Below are 17894 nucleotides of genomic sequence, written 5' to 3'. Positions count from 1 at the left end.
CCAGCTCATACTTACTTCTTTTGGGTGAGATGCCATCCCAACATGGCATTTCTCCCCAAAGAAGTTTAAGTAGAAACTCCAAAATAGCCTCCCTCTTTCTCCTCACCACCAGACCACGCCCTCTGATACCCTTGACCTGTGGCAAGTAGGTGGTGCCTGGGCCCTGTGTGTATGCTTCACTTCCGTCTGAATATGTTACTTTTCTGGCCTTTATGCCTTTGCTATTGCTCCGTGTTTGTCTAATTCTGCTATACGTTCAGGTGGGTGTTTAACTCTTGTGGTGTGAAAGACATATGGGCTTTTGGGCTCATGTTCTCTGCCTTTCATCTCTTCTTTGGACTGGGCATTGCTCGGGTGAAGGCCTTCTCCTTCCTGCCTAGCCCATGTTCTCTTCTTTCTTGTGTTCGTGGGCCTCTTGGTTGGGGATCCTGTCATGCCACTTTATTGTTCATGCTATATCATTACCTCTCTTTTATTTCTAGTTACCGATGGGCTTATGGGCTGATGCTCCTGCCGTGCCAGTCCACTTTCTATATCTTTACCTTTTTTGGGCTTTATTGGCCAACATTCTGTTGTGCCAGCCCATGCCATTCCTCCGGCTTCCTTGACCCATTTACTTCTTCTTTACCTCTTTTACACCCGTGAGCTTTTTGCTAATCCTCTGGGCTTCTTCGGTCCTATTATCACATCTTTACCTTTTATTACTTTTCGAGCTTATTGGCCTTTAAGCCAACCCAATGAATTTACTAATTCATTTCTTGGGCTTCTCTGGCCCATTTACTTCCACTTTACCTCTTATTGTTTCCATGAGTTTACTACTTCATTTCTTGGGATTCCTTGGCCCATGTACTTTCTCTTTACCTCTTATTATTCTTGTGGGCCTACTGGCCATTATTCCTGCTATTCCAACTTGCTGGGCTTGCTTTACTATTTTCTCTTCTCACTTTCTTCCTATTGTTGAGCTTCTTCTATTATTGGGCCATTTGTCAAAAGTAGGCATCAACACTCATAAAAAGCTTTTTCCCCTCTCTGGATTTGTTTTCAAAGTCTATGCCAGTTCTTGTTTTGTTTTCTCTATGCTCCATCTACTTTAATTAAATTCTGGCAGTCCTCCACGTAGGGCTTTGTGTGGTCTATTATTCTCCTTTCTCTGTCTTTGGTTTATGCAATATTTGTCAACCAATGCTTAGATGTTAGTGAGGTTTCATAGGGATTTGATTGTTTGCCCTCATAAATGACTTGGTTATCGTGGAGCCATAAGTCCATAAGGTTATGAAAAGCACATGCATTGTGTGGTTTAGTGTCTCAAGTTTGTTTGCTCATCATTAGGGGTAGAACTAGGAATTTATGCTTGGGGGGCCGAGGTAAAACTATCATATTAACTTGTAATTCAAAAAAAATGTCAAACTACAACATACATACGCATCTTCGTGAATTAATTTTTTTAATTAGTGTAGAGGGGGTTTGGTGTCTAGGATGTTTTTCTAGATCAACGTATACAAAGACACAAAATCAATTATCTTCGTTAAATTTCAGCATCTAACCATTCAAAGTTTCAAACCAACTCAACTTTACTTTCAAAAAAGGCATTACGCACTATCAACCAAATAATTAAATAAAGCAAGACAAGTTAGACACCAATAAATAAGATAAAAGAGTCAATTTTTTTTTTTGGAAAGAGTTTCAACTTATGGCGTCCGCTCCTGATGATAGCTCATTGTCATCAGACTAAGACACCAATTAGTTTTTGGTGTAGGTGGGGATTGAATCCCATATCTCTTATTCAAGAGAGAGAGAGAGAGAGAGAGAGAGAGAGAGAGAGAGAGAGAGAGAGAGGCCAATTTGGGTGGCCGGTGGCAGTGTGACGAGAGAAGCAAATTTGATGATGGAGATTCAAGTCTGGATGGACGGAGTTAAGAGCATCTTATTGCCTCAATTTAGTCAGATTTGAGTTGGGAGCATCTAAATAACTATATGCTAAAACTTTGGCTATAGTACAAAGATATACTTTGAATAACAAAAAATTGTAGTTTTGTATTTTGTTCTTGGTAATACACAATTGTAGTGTTTTATTCTTTTGAATGCGTGGTGTAAATGAGGCCCAAGAGGAGGGGAGAAGAGAATTAAACTAATTAAGAACCTCTGCTATTTCCTTGGGTTTTCCTTGCTTCACTAGAGATGAGCCTCAATTTAATGAAAATTTTGTGATTTTATTTTAATATGCATGGTTACTGATGATGCCAAAATCGTCAGTAGTTGAAGTCGCTAGATAGCTCCGATGCAACCTGCAAGATCACAAGAGGAGGTAACAAATAGGTCACCGATGTGGTGCTTGTCGGCGAGCCTCCGATGATAAAGTTAGAATAAGAGAGAGAGAATTAAGGAATTTTAGTTGATGAGAATATGTTTTTGATCGTACCCTTTACCTTTGGTAGAGTGTGCTATATATAGGCCTTCCTTTTCCTAGCCGTTGGAACTACCATTAATGGTGGTTTAGTTTTTTCCCTGGGTAACGCCCTTAGCATTCAATGCAGGGATATGGAATCTTTTGACACTTAATGCACGGATATGAAGGCCTCTGAGCTGTCTCTTTACTTCGTCTAAATCGTAACAACTCAGCTAATAATGGTGGCATTTATGGCTCGTTCCTCGACCATAGCTGTGTTTGGATGAACAATGCCTTCTGGCTCATTAGTTGGCCCCTATTCCTTGGTCATCAAGCCCTTTGACGAACCGGGGAATATGGAGGGTCGCCCAATATTCAGTGTGCCCTTATTGATTCCGTTTCTACCGCATTTATGGCGACGTGATGGCGCGGCACACTTGGTGGCCACATGTTGTGTTTTGGTTGGCTGGAAGTGGGCGCATTCCTTGATGAGGCATTTGGGGAGATTTTTAAATGCTTTTTTTTCCCCTTGCCTTTCTTCACTTTTGCTATTTCTCTTACCTCTGTGTTTCCTTCATCTTCTGTGATTCCTCCTTTCTTTGATTCTTCCTTTCTCCGAGCTCCGGCCGCCCTTAGGTAAGGTACTTTTCCTTTCCTCCCCTTACCTGGTTTTGCTTCGCTTTGCTTCAAATAGGAACTTCTATATATATATATATATATATATTTTTTTTTTTTTATGTATGAATATTCTGAGATTAGGTGCCATTGTCCTTCCGTTTCCTTTCTTTTCGCTCGTTTAGGGGTGCTTCTTGGGTTCGCCGGTGGTTGTCCGGAGGTTGGGTCCTTCGCTCCTGGGGTAGCGCTCTAGGTTTGGTCTTGGCCGATCTTAGCCCTTTACTACGTAAGTCCTTAGATTGGCTTAGGTCTTTGCGGGAAATGTCAACGGAGGTGAGGTTTAATGAGTTGGACACAGGTTTGTCGTCTAGTGACAAAGCCGTGGAGGTTGATACTGCTGTTTCGACGTGTTTATCTTCTTCACCTACTATGTTGAGGGCTTTCCACGCCCTTAAGAAGGCGTGTTCTTTGGATGAGGACACCATTTTCAAATTTAGGGATAGGTTCCAAATTCCTGTCGCAACCAAGATTCGACTCCCTCGTTCAAGCGAGAACGCTTGTGCTTTCAATCCTGGGGAGGTGTGTTTTTATGAGGCTACCCTTCTGAGTGGCCTCAGATTCCCTGTCCATCCTTTCGTAATGGAGCTCTTCCACCACCTAGGCATAGCGCCAGGGCAACTTACGCCGAATTCCTGCAGGATTGTCATTAGTTGCATGGAGATTTGAATAATAGTGACCGAGGGAGACATGATTCGGATGGACGACTTTCTATACTTATACCGTTTGAAAGAGTTGGAAGCGTTTGGGTACTACGAGCTAATTCCTTGGTATAGGAAGGCCCATCTTATCGCGAGTCTTCCCTCGTCATTTTGTTATTGGAAGTCTAGGTACTTCTTTGTATCTGCAAATGGCTGGGAAACCCTCTCGGACGATCTTTGGGGAGACATCCCTAGGTTGTTGCATAGGTGGGGGACACCTAAGCTTGGTGCATCTTCTTTCATTTTTTTTTTGAAAGGATGCCTTTGTTCTGTCTAACTCTAACGCCTTATATTTTTTTATTTCTTGCAGCCAAGACTCGTCCAAAGCTGAAGAGTAGTAAAACTTGCATCAAGAGTGCTTCGGACTACGCGAGGACCATCGACGACTTCGACGATTTGATCGACCCTAGGATTTTAACTCGTCATTTCCTAGGTCCTGAACCTTCTTCTTACGTCTTGCGTGCAATAGCCAGGGAAGATAAAAGTAAGTTGTTAGTGTTTAGGCACACTCGTTTTTCCCCTTTTGACTCTATCGTTGATATCTTGTTCATGGCATTCTTTCGCAGAGATGACGACGAAGTTCAACCAGGAGCTGTACGCCAAGTTGAGGGCCAGGAAGAATGAGCCTTTGTCCAGTATTGGCCAAAAACGACCCTGGGCGGCGAAGGAGGTCGTTGAGACTACCGCGTCCACTCCTATTGCATCCGACCTTAAGGTTGCTTCCCTTGTTGCCTCCGTCAAGTAGATCACTCCTCGTCCGAAGAAGGCTCGTGCTAGTGATAAGGGTAAGAGTAAGATTGATTCCAGTGTCTGATGTTACCAATTCCATGGGGAGGGCCCACATCGTTGTCGCTTCGGATGAGTTGAAAGGTTTAAGTTCTATTCCCTCTCATGAGCTGGTGAATCTTCATATTTATAAGCTCGTCCAGGTACATTTCTGCCCGAACTTGATTTCGTCCTTTTTTTAAACAATTCCTGTTCTGCATATCACTCTTCCTCTTTTTTTTTTTAGGTCTTGGGAGAGGCAATATATCTTACTACTGGGTATTTGACCAACGAGGAGAAGGTAGTTATGGCTAATTCTAAGGTTGACGTCTTGGAGGTTGAAAGCTCTACACTGAGGAAGGAGCTAATAGTGGCGATGGATAGTGGGAACAAGATGAAGGAGCAGGTCAAGGCGTTGACTGACGATCTTAAGGCCGAGAAGATGTTGTTGGAGCAGAAGGACGAACAGCTTCAGGTGGCCAAATGTGAAGTTTTTGCGGTTGGAGAGCGTGCTGTGCACACTTTCCAGCTTACTAACAAGTACAACGGTGTCTTGCTTAGTTGGTACTTCAAAGGTTTCAAGTTGCTGAGGAGGAATCTAGTGAAGCATAATCCTGGTGTGAACCTTAAAGACCTCGATAAGCCCTGGACAAAGAGGTGGAAGTTGACGAAACTATTGCTGCTGAAGATGTTGCTCCCAAGGAGGATGTGGACGAGGGAGTTGGTGGTGGCCAGGATGACTTCGCTGCTTGAATTTCTCTTGCCAAAAGAACTTTTCTTTCCTTTCCCTTTTTTTTTTTGGTTGGTTGCCTTGTCTGTTTGGGACCTCATGCATTTACTTTTGAACACTTTAAATTTTGGGTGCCCTATTTGTTTTTGGGCTTTACTTCTGAACATTATGCTATTTATTTCGAACATTACACTTTATCTTATTCAAGCAACTAAATGATGGTATATCTTGTTTCTTTCTGGCTATGCAAATTTCATTTTACCTCTTAACCTTTTTCTGCCTTGTTCCATTAACCTTTTTCTATTGCAGAGAGAGTTTGAGAGGCCGTCATATTCATTATGTGACTTGTGTCCGCCATATGACTTGTATCATTGGTCTTGTCATGTGACTTGTATCCATGGGAGAATTTTTTTCACTAGCCTCGTCATGTTACTGACCTTGTCATTTAATTTATATCCTTTGAAGGATTTATGCCATTGGCCTCGTTATTTGACTTTTATCCTTTGAAAGATTTATGTCGTTGGCCTCGTCATTTGACTTGTATCCTTTGAAGGATTTATGTTGTTGGCCTCGTCATTTGACTTATATCCTTTGAAGGATTTATGTCATTTGGCATTGTCACGAGTTAGTGCTTTTGTGGAAGCTTATGATTTGAATAACTTCTGAATGATTCCTTTATTGAACTGCTTTAGAGTAAAACAAGAATTTTATCAATGATTACAGATGATTATATTCTTACTGATGATACCTCTTTAGGTGTTCAACATTCCAAGGACGGGGTAACTTGCTGCCATCCAAGGACTCCAAGTGGTAGCTTCCTTGTCTTGAGTAGTGGGTGACTTTGTAGGGGCCTTCCCAGGTTGGTCACAACTTTCCATGAGTTGGGTCCCTTGTTGCAAGCGTAACTTTTCTTAGGACGAGGTCTCCTATATTGAATCTCCTGAGCTTTACTCTCTAGTCATAGTATCCAGACATCTTCTGTTGGTACCTTGCCATTCTTTTGGACACGTCATCCCTTATCTCGTCCAGGCAATCTAGGTTTGTCTGTAGTTGGTCATTGTTGGTTTCCTCGTTGAAAAACTCTCTCCTTATGCTGGAGATTCTAACTTCGACGGGGATTACGGCTTCCGTACCATAGGTAAGGTTGAACGACATCTCTCCTTTTGGGGTTCTGATTGTGGTTTTGTAGGCCCAAAGGACATTTGGTAATTCTTCAGGCCATACACCTTTTTCCCCCTCCAGTTGAACTTTGATGGCTTTGAGCAAGGTTCGATTGGTTACTTCTGTTTGTCCGATAGTCTGGGGGTGCCCTGGTGATGAGAAGTGGTTTGTGATTCTGAGTCCTGAGCAGAAAGAACAGAACGCCTGTTTGTCGAACTGCCTGCCATTGTTTGATATAATCATCCTTGGTATGCCAAACCTGTAAACAGTGTTCTCCATACGAAGCTTTGTATCTTTGCGTCTGTGATCATTGCCAGAGCCTTTGCTTCTACCGACTTTGTAAAGAAATCAATTGCTACAAGTAAAAATTTTACCTGTTTTTTACCTTGGGGAAGGGGGCCCACTATGTCGATCCCCCATTATGCGAATGACCATGGAGAGGTTATGATCGTCATCTTCTCTCCTAGCGTTCTTTCGATGTTCCCATACTTCTAAAATTTGTCACACCTCTTGGCGAAGTCCTTTGCTTCTTTCTGCATTATTGGCCAGAAATAGCCTGCTCTGGTGATCTTTGATATTAAAGCCATCGGTCCCTAGTGATCTTCGCAAATGCCTTCGCGAACTTCTTCCAGGATATATCTCGCTTCGTCCTCTTCGACACATCTTAAGGAAAGGAGAGAAAATCCCCTTTTGTAAAGCACGTCATTGAGGATTATGAATCTGGTAGCTCGCTTCTTTATCTTTCTTGCCTCGTCTGGATCTGATGGCAGGCAACCATCCTTCAAGTAAGATGTAATGGGTGCTATCCAGCTCGTGCCCCCTTGTATTGCAAATGTATGAAACTCCTCAATGTTGGGGAATTTTTGTACCTCCAGTTTAATCCCCAGTGGATTGTCTTCGGCTTCTGACAATGCTTGTCTCGCCACTTCATCCGCTTCCATGTTCAAACTTAGTGGAACTTGCACAAATTCTACTTGTTCTTGGTCTCTGGTAAGCTGGTTTGTCAACTTCAAGTACTTTTGCATCCTTTGCTTCATAATCCCCCTTAATTTGCCCGATCACTAGCCTGGAGTCACTCTTTAAGAGTACCTTTTTGGCTTCCTTGGACTTGGCTAATTTGAGCCCCGTTAGTATTGCTTCATACTCTGCTCGTTGTTGGTGGCTGGGAATTGGAGCTGGACCCCGTACTTCAGGGTGTCTCCTTCAGGTGAGGTTATGATGACTTCGACTCCGCCCCTTCCTTTTGCTGACGAATCGTCAATTTGTACCATCCATGATTCTGCAATGTTCATCGGGCTATCTTTAGGCATGATGAACTCGGCGATGAAGTTTGCTAGTACCTAGGCCTTTATTGCTGTTCGGGGTTTGTATTCGATGTCGAACTGGCTCAACTCAATTGCCTATTGTACCATTCAACCTACAACATCTGGTTTGTTTATTTCCTTTTTGATTGGTTGGTCCGTCATGATGAGGATTGGGTTTGCTTGGAAGTAAGGATGCAGCTTTCGAGAAGCAACGATTAGAGCAAAAGTGATATTCTCGATGCATGGGTATTTTGCCTCCGCTCCCTAAAAGTCCTAGCTTACATAGTATATAGGGTGCTAGATCCTTGATTCTTCTTGAATGAGGGCTATGCTTACTACCGTGGCGGAGACAGCTAAATATAGGAACAAGTCCTTGCCCTCTTTTGACGAGCATAATAATGACGGGTTGCACAAATAATGTTTAGCTATCAGAATGCTACTTCACATTCGTCAGTTCATGTGAAGGTCTGTTTCAGAGTTTTGAAGAAGGGGAGGCATTTGTCCGTCACCCTTGAGACGAAGTGATTCAATGCTGCTACTTTTCCCTTCAACCTTTGCACATCCTTGATGTTCCTTGGTGAGGTCATCTCTAGTATGGCTTTCACTTTCTCTAAATTGGCTTCTATTCCTCATTGTGACACCATAAAGCTGAGGAACTTTCCCGAGGAGACTTTGAACACACACTTCGCTGGGTTCAACTTCATCTGGTATTGTCTTAATGTTTCAAAGGTTTCCTCAAGGTCGTCCAAATGGCTTTCTACCTCTTTGCTTTTGACGAGCATATCGCCAACGTATACCTCTATGTTTCTCTCGATTTGCTCACTGAACATCTGGTTCACTAACCTTTGGTAAGTAGTTCCTGTGTTCTTCAATCCGAATGGCATGACCCTGTAATAGTAGAGTCCTTGATTGGTGATGAAGGCCGTCTTCTCTTGATCTTTTTCTTCTAACATTCAGATCTGGTTGTATCAGAACGCGTCCATAAATGTTAGGAGCTTGTGTCCCGCCGTGGAATTAACGAGCTGGTCAATTCGTGGCAAGGGGAAACTGTCCTTTGGGCCGGCTTGGTTCAGATTTGTGAAATCCACACACATCCTCCATTTCCCGTTTACTTTCTTCACCATGACGACGTTAACCAGCCACTCCGAGTAGTACACTTCATGGATGAACTTGGCAGCCAGGAGCTTGTTGACTTCATCCATGATGGCCTTGTTCCTTTCGGACATAAAGACTCTTCTTCTTTGTTGGACAGACTTTTTTCCTGGATCCACGATTAGCTGGTGTTGAATGACATTCTCTGAAATGCCGAGTATGTCCTCATGGCTCTATGTAAATATGTCCAGGTTCCTCTTCAGGAACTCCACTATACCTCTTTTCATATCTGGACCAAGATTTGCTCCAATGTTCGTCACCTTCGCAGGCTTCCCTTCTACCAGTTCCACCGTCTCCAACGTTTCCATTGTCTCAGGGCTTTTTTCTTTTATTATTCATGTGTGGTTTTCTATCTACGCCAATATCGCTTGATAACACTCGTGAGCCAAAACCTGGTCCCCCTTAATCACTCCCACTCCATTTTCTGTAGGGAATTTTACCTTTAAATAGTATGTAGAGGTTGCAGCTTTCCAATGGTTAAGTGTGGGTTGTCCAATGATGACATTGTAGGACGAAGGACAATCTACCACCAGGAAATTGAGTTGCCCTGTTATTTGTTGGGGGTATGTGTTTTCTATTACTTTCAGGGTCATTATTTCCTTGGGGTAAACTTTATCCCCACTAAAGCTGATGAGGGGGGATTCGAATGAACGAAGCATGCTCGGGTCTACTTTCAACTGCTGGAAGGCGGAGAGATAAATGATGTCATCAGAGCTTCCATTGTCTACTAAAATTCTTCTAATGTTGAACCTTTCTATCATTAGCATGATAACTAGGGGTGAAGCAACCACATGACGACTTCTCTGACGTCTTCCTCCTAGAAGATTGTGTTTGTTGCTTCTCTTTTCCGATGTTTCGTTGGTGGTATCATATGAATACTGTTGACCTGTCTTTGCTGCAACTTCTTAAGGAATTTGAAAGAGCCCCCCATCGTCAGACCACCGTTGATCATCCTTATCTCTCCTATGACACTTTTTGGTCGCTCTCGTGGCTTATCATCGTCTTTGGGCTTCTCTTTTAACCTGGTTCAGTCTTCCTACTTTGGCCACCCGTATGTTTTTTTCTTGACAAACTTCTGCAATTTCCCTTTCTAGATAAGCTCTTCTATTTGCTCTTTGAGGTCTTTGCACTCGTCAGTGTAATGTTCGTGGTCTCGGTGGAAGCGACAATACTTTTTCTTGTTCCGGGCATTGGGTGAGCCGCTTAATGGTTTTAGCCATCTCAGTTGATAGTCGTCCGTAATTTGCATTAAAATCTGGTAAATGAGCATTACTAGGGGTGTGAAGTTTACCATTTTTCGAGCCTTGTCGTCCCTTCGTTTGCCCCTGTCATTGTTGGGCAGGTGGTTTCTCCTTTCCCTTTTCTGACCTTTTTGGTCATTTTGAGAACTTGTCTTGGATGATCGAGGTCCACCTACCTCTATTGTTGTCAAAGCGTCTTCTACATTCATGGACTTTTGAGCCTTTATGAGCAAATCTGTCATTGATGCCGGAGGACTCTTGGCGAGTGCCACAACGAACTTTTTGGATCTTAATCCTGCCTTGAACATTGTTAATTGTACCCAATCTTCAGCTTCGTCCACTTCTAGTACTTCCCTGTTAAATTGCTTCACGTTTGATCTCAAGGACTCTCATTCTCCTTGTCTGATCGTCAATAAATGATCTGCTGGTCTTTTTTGACACTGCCCTCCTACGAAATAACGCACAAATAGGCTACTAAGTTGATTAAAATTGTCAATGGAAGACTGTGCCAACTTACTAAACCACACTCGGGCTGCTTCCTTGAGGGTAGTCGGGAAGGACCGACACACTATTTCATTTGGGGTTTCCTGCAGGCTCAAGGTCATCTTAAAGGTGATGGTGTGATCCAATGGGTCCTTCAACCCGTCATTCGAGTCCAGCTGCGGAAGCTGGAATATCGGCCGGAGGGGGTAATCGAGGACTTTCTGTGTGAATGGGGAATCTGTCCTTCTCACCATCCTATCCAAGTTCTTTGCTATTTTTCCTTTCATTGCATTCTTGAGCTCGTCCATCTCTTTCCTCATGCTCCTCAGGAGGTCGTTGCTTGCCTCGTCAGACTGCTTTGTCCTCCTCGAGCTGTCTTTCCCTTGGCTTCCTTCTGGGTCTTGTACTTCATCTTCGTTCATGTTGTTTTCGATTCTTCTTGGTGAGCAGTTTTCTTCCTATTGCAACCGCTGCCTCATTTCCTGGTTTTGTTTTGTTAATTCTTCTACACTGGCCATGAGAGCTTGGACTTGCAATGCCAGGGTAGTTGACTCTGGTTGTGCATTGGACTCCATCTAGATGACAACAAGGGTAGGGCAACGTTTCTGTCCTTAGGATTAGGAAAAGGAAAGTTGACTTCCCCACAAACGGCGCCAAACTGATGATGCCAAAATTGTCAGTAGTTGAAGTCGTCCAGATAGCTCCGGCGCAACTTGCAATCACAAGGGGAGGTAACAAATAGGTCACGGGTGTGGTGCCTACCGACAAGCCAAGCGAGCCTCCGATAATAAAGTTAAAATTTGAGAGAGAGAATTGAGGAATTTTAGCTAGTGAGAATATGTTTTTGATCGTACCCTTGTGATCTTGCAAGTTGTGCCGGAGTTATATATCTGGACGACTTCAACTAGTGACGATTTTGGCATCATCAGTTAGTATGTAAATAAATTTGTTCTCTCTCTCTCATATTTGCAATTTATATGGACATGCATGTTGTCCATTATTTAATGTACCTTGTGCCGATAGAAACTGTACTAAATTTTAAAGCAGAATCTTTGATATGAAGCTAAGCATTTAAGAAAATTTAGGAAATTTTGGTTCGAGTTAAAATTAAAAAGAAACCCAACAAGACTTTGATGGCAAAAGTTTCAAAATTCATCGCACATGGATTGTGCAATATTCTGTTTTGTCTGTTTTTTTATATGTTCAAATATGCAAGAATTTGAGCATATGTTGCACAGTGATTGTAAATACCCACCAAACTGAGACAGACACCAATTATATCCATCACCATCAAAGATGCATGTCGTCCATATTCGTACGAATCAATTCGTTGGATTGCATTATCTCCTCATATCTTCTATTAACATTTCAGTTTTTATTTTTATTTTTATTTTTCTAACTTTAAAAATATATAAAGACATGAGTTTGTGTATTAGATGGTAATTACCATCTTATCGACATGAAATCTAACATGCATATTAAGAGCAACAAAAGTATATAATTCAATGATAAGATTTTCAAAATATTAATACAATAAAAAATTAAGAACTAGCATAAATTGCAAATAATTACACCAAATAATCCTAACCCATATAAATATATAATCAACTGCTCAGTTTCTCTCTCTTGATTTCATAATTTTTCCACTGTATCTAACGGTTTTAAGGAATATAACGGGGTCAATATGTAGTTTAGTAATTGGCAATATAGAAGCAGGGCCTCCATAATTTCGGATGTAAATTTGCTTTATTCTAAAGTTGTTTTTATTTTTTATTTTTTAAGAATTGGACATTTTAAAATATTTTGCCTTAATTGCTCGTTTGAAACTATTTACTTTAAATCAAGGGAACAGTTAATATGTGTAGCTATTCATTTTACTTCACACAAAAGTATATTATGTAAGATGAGATTTAAAGTAATAAAAAGAATCAAATCTTTCAATCCCTTTTCTAAATAAATGAAACAGACCTTAATCATCTTTTTGACCTTGATCCGAAATGTTCTTGTGTGAAGGTTTCAAAACCTTCTTACAGAAATTGGTTTAAATTCGACTTGCATATATAGATACATCCCTTCAGTATTCTCTTAACCATGCCAATCATGTCACCTAGCTATAAACCTAATTAGTTCGGCCGAGTCAAGTAGATTATTTAACTCTTCAGTGTGTATATACATATTATATAATTTTTTCCCCATCCAATAAAAAAAAAAAAGAAAAAAACTAGCTATAGGAACCATGATCTCCATATAAAGGGAAAATATTCCAAGATGGATGCCAAAGGTAACAAACCATTTTAGCATGACAACAAAATTAAAGGAAATGATTCATCATCTGTAACTGTAAAAAACGAACCAAAGAAGAAGATTAGAGAACAAGGTATACATAACCCAATCTCCAAAAATATATTCCACTTTGCCTTTGCCTTTTGCAAGAAAAAAGGCTAAATTCTTTGGCTTAAGCATTTGGAGCATGATCATCAGTGGTCAGCACTACACTTATGTTCTCTAGTTTTTCTCCTTTTTGAAGGCATCCATCTTCGAGTCAATATAGTACAACTAACTGCATCATTAAATATTGTTTATGTACGAATGAACTGTAAATCAACAAAGTTAATTACTAGTCACAAAAGTTAAATGATAATTAAATTTTAAATATGATAAAATGTAAACTTCTATTATTTCTTTCCTACCTTTAAATTAAAGAAACAGCTCCGCTATATAAGTGCAAAATTACGTTCACTACAAAAAACGCGGGTCTTAGGCCACGTTTTTTTTAGCCGCGTTTGCAAAAATGCGGCCTAAGATCCTAGTTGAGCTGCGTTTCCCTGAAACGCACCCACAACACTAGATTTATGGCCGCGTGTGTTGAACGCAGCCCAAGACCAGGTCTGTAGCCACGTTTGTTGGTTCTACAGCTGCGTTTTTCTAGAATGGGCTGAAGCCACGTTTATAGAACACGGCTATAGGTCTGTTCTAAAGTCGCGTTTATTAAAAACGCGGCCATAGTCAGCTTGAAGCTGTGTTTTTGTAAACGTAGCCTAAAGCATCCCTGAAGCTGTGTTTGAAAAAACGGGGCTACAGCCCCTACTATAAATTGGAAAGAAAAAAAACCCCTAAGGCACTGATCTAAGCCCTTCGAACCTTTCTCTGTCTAAATTCAACCCTAGCCTCTTCAATGGCACATCAGCCTCTACCTCTCAAGCCCGATCTCAACCCTCACCCTCTAAGCCTCCATCTCTCAACCCTCATCCTCCATCTCCGATCTCAATCCTCTGGCTTTGATAAGAGAGATTATATATGATTTTTATATATCCAGGTAGAGGGGTGTATATGGAAATTTCGGGGTGAGTGGTAGGAGAGCACATACAGGTTCATTTCTGAGGAGCAGTGCGCTTCACGAGCTGGTGGTGGTGGTGAGGGTTGCTGACAGTGCCGGACGTGTCGCCGCGTGGGGAGACAGAGGTGGATCAGTTGGGAGAGATCGAGCGGTCGTGGTCGATGGAGAATCGCACCGAAGGAGACAACGGAGGGGAGACGCCATACATGTTGACGCGTGGCGGTGAGGCGGAGCGGTGGTGGTTGTTGAAGAAGGTCGTCGATCTGGACGAGATGTTGAGATTGGTGGGGCTTTGCCACCGGAGAGAGATCTGACCCGATTCATCAAATGGCCTAAGACTGTTCAACTATAGCCATGTTTTTAAAACGCGGCTATAGAACCTTTTTTTTTGTAAACGTTTACGTATGCATGAAATCAAATTGTTTGTTGATGCCCTTATTAATTTCATGCCTCGCGCTAGCTTTTCATCCCCAAGTGATCACTCTAGTTACTATTCTTAAAGGTCACACATGAAATAGATTCATTATTAGGAAATACAAACCATTTCTAGGAAGAGAAGCACACAGACATAGTTTTTGCCTTGGAAGTTAGTAAAAACTCTTTAGGATGATTTGCATGGCAATCTATACGTGAGGATATCAGCAACATTCGCCTGGAGTACTGTTTCGTCCCCATTCTCTAGTAACAAGTGTTTTGATTGAATATGATTCTTTCATGGCACCATCAATGAGAAAGGACGAAGGAGAACTAAGCCTTCAAAGTCCCTCATGGTTTCCAGCGTTCTCAAGCTCAATATTGATCTTAGCATGAAATACTGGAAGCCTTTGAGGGAAGTTGAAAACTTCTCCATTCTGTACGTATGACAAAAATCACCAATTTCATCTTGTTCCCAAGCCCAAGTACAAAGCTAGCTTCATGTGGGCTTTACATAGGGATAATTAGCATTACTACTCTCCATTGCTTAAATTAGTAAAGCTGCTCGAATCCCACACTAAACATAACTATCACTTAATACTGTTCATTTTGAAAGGTCTAGTTGTAGTCGCCTAGATTACAATCTTATAATAATTATAGTTGTCTCAATCACGAAGAATCCAAGCTTATGCGATTCCCTTTGAAAAAAAGAAAAAGAAAAATAAAAAGAAAAAGGTACATGATTAAACAGACCAAGATTATGCATTGGACTCGTTATGATACAGACATGTGATCACGCGCTTTGGTGCATTAGACTTGTTGCAATATGGACACGTGTTCTAGTGCTCAAGCCATTTCCATCTAAATGAGTTAAGCTTGAGTCTAGTACTCTAGTATATTAGACCTATTGTGATCTGAATGAATGACCAGCTTTGGGCACATGTCCATTTTGTATTTGGTCCATCGCACATAAGCATTGGACCAAAGTCGTATACATCTAAATGAGTTAAGCTTGGGTCCAATGCTTAAGTGCACTTGAACAGTTATATTGCGAGCATGTGACTAAGTTTTGAACATGTGTTCGTATTATATAAGGTCTAGTGTATAGAAGTATTGAACCAGAGTTGTTTTCTATTTATTTAAGATTTTTAAGTCTGATTTTGTCTTTATCTATTTTATATTAATTTTTGTCCTTTTTCATAGTTTTATTTCTTCAAGTAATATATATTTTTTAGCATTTTAGACAAATTAATTTTAATTTTTTGTTTCATATTATGTAAATAAATTACTAAAAATGAATTGTTTTTAAAAGTGCACATAACCTAGCTTGCATGTTTTGGGTATAAAATATGCATTATCTTGGATTGACCCATCCCCCTATCCCAAGGGTTGAGAGAATCTGGTATACTTTTAAGTGATAATGTCAAAAAATTTATTCATTTTATATCAATCTTGATTGCTTTCTTTTTTTTCTTTTTAATATATATATATATATATATATATATATATATATAAAAGATAAAATTTCTACTCTAGCATAATCTAAGTGTATATGTGTGTGAAACTCCCTCCTGGAGACTTGAACCTCAGTCTTTGCTCTCCACACCCCACAAGCACTTATACTTATGGAGTGACTATCGCACCAAGGGTGTGCGGTGGTAAATCTTGATTGCTTTGAAAGTGATTTTGATGTGTGGAAAGGGTATGAGTTGGAAAAAACGCGGCCACCTGCTTGTCTATTTATGTCCTTGGAATTGCTAGCCTGACCTAAATTCTCGTAGAGATTTATTCCCTAGTGAAAAATAAAGGCCACCAAACAAAGGAAGAAAAAATGTCAATGTAAAGCCAAAAACAAACAATTTGTTGCTGACCTAAAAGGATTATTCTAAGATTATCATTTATTTTTTCAAACTCTATTCCACAACAATTTTATAGGTGCATTTGTTTAAGTGTTTTTGTCACCTAAACTTGTGTTTTTAATGACTAAAAAATTGCATTTCAAATACATAGTACTATTTAGTTTTTTTTTTTACAAACGCCCGTTTTAAATAAACATCACGTTTTTGCAACGCACATTATAGAAATGCAAGTTTTCATAGCAGCTAACGGGCGCTATATGATAGATTGTATCTAAATACTTGTTATTTTCACATGAGCTCATTATTTTTTTTCAAAATTTCCCTAAAAATTTTCTGATCTTTTGGTTGCTTTGAGGGAAGAATGAAATTCGACAAATTTTTTGTGGAACCAAGAAATTAAACCGAGCTTAATAACTTGGCTAAGAATACAATAAATTATGATTATGGGCTTATAACAATCTGCAATGGGAAGTTTGAACAAGAATCCATAATTTATCTCATTCTCACACAATTGTGTTAAAAAAGAAAACTCTTAGTTTTTCAGACCTAGTATTTCTTATATCCCTCCCTTTTCTTCTCTCTATCTTGCTTTATATGAGTCATCTACTTTTTTATGTTTTTGTCCTTGTCTATCTAGATAACTTCTGGTCTTATCAGACTCTTCTTTCTTGGTTTTTCATCATGAATAGAGCTTTCTAGGGCTTCTTCTTACTGTTCAAGCGTCAACCTAGATAACTTCTAATCTTATCGGGCTTTCCTTTTTTTGGTTATTCATTATGGATAGAGAATTCTGGGGTCTTTTTTACTGTTCAGACTTATTCCGCTGCATTAAATGTTGTGATGCTAGGCAGGTGACCTTCATTTAATTATGCGGGGGTTGTTGTGGAAGTATCTGAAAATCTCTGATATCTTTCTTGGTGAAGTTGATCTTGTCTGGTACTTACTTCGATAGTTCGGACACTACCTTTGAACTAGGCTAGGACTTTCCTCGGAAGTTCGGACAGGACCTTGAAAGTAGGCTAGGAAGGGGACTAGGCTTGATCAGGCTTTGTATCTATTGTCCATGTTGGATTTGTTTCCTGCGATTAGGCCACTGCTTGAAATGGGTCCTATGTTTAACCCACTACAGTTTTTGTACAGGACGTTATTCCTCTGTAGGCCCAATACTCACGAAACCCATCACAATAATGCCACGTGTACAAGGCCCAGAACTCGTTGGGCCTTAAGTCCAAAAGCATCATGTACGAACACATGCTCTATCGGGTCCACGAACATGGTCCAGGTGGTCCTCGGCACCCAACCAAAATCCGGGAACTGCTATGAAGCCAGCTTTGACGTGAACCGTGAAAGGGAGATCCTACATGGTCGGGGAGGGCAATTTCCTAAGGAGATGAGCCCTCGGGAGCTCTGCAAAGCCTAGGGAGTGCCGCTGCCGGGTAGTCCATTTAGTGGTGGAACTAACTCCAATGCCACTCTCACCATCTCCCATTCCCAACTAAACACCCACTTAAGGGTAATAGCATTGGACCTCTTTTCCCACTCACCACGAAAATAATCATAACTCTTCCACTAACCTTGGGCTATAAATAAGAGAGGATAATTCGAGACAGGGGTTGGCTTTTGGAGGTAAACACTGGGAAAAAGTCGAAAGAGTATTAAAGGAAATAAAGTCACAAGAGAGAGAGAGAG

The 17894-nt window shown here is 40.7% G+C and overlaps 1 protein-coding gene across 1 annotated transcript; it reads right to left on the bottom strand.

Moving 5' to 3' along the window:
- Positions 1-9961: 9961 nt before the first annotated feature.
- LOC142628565 (uncharacterized) lies at positions 9962-11017 on the bottom strand. The gene is made up of 2 exons (XM_075802639.1): positions 10635-11017; positions 9962-10466 (listed from the first exon to the last, which is right to left on the bottom strand). The coding sequence occupies exons 1-2, from the start codon at positions 11015-11017 to the stop codon at positions 9962-9964; spliced, it is 888 nt and encodes a 295-aa protein (XP_075658754.1).
- Between the last annotated feature and the right edge of the window lie 6877 nt (positions 11018-17894).

Source organism: Castanea sativa, chromosome 1 (assembly GCF_040712315.1).
Source record: "Castanea sativa cultivar Marrone di Chiusa Pesio chromosome 1, ASM4071231v1".
NCBI lineage: Eukaryota > Viridiplantae > Streptophyta > Magnoliopsida > Fagales > Fagaceae > Castanea > Castanea sativa.
Note: the sequence above shows the minus strand (reverse complement) of the source record. Positions and strands in the feature narration are given on the sequence as shown.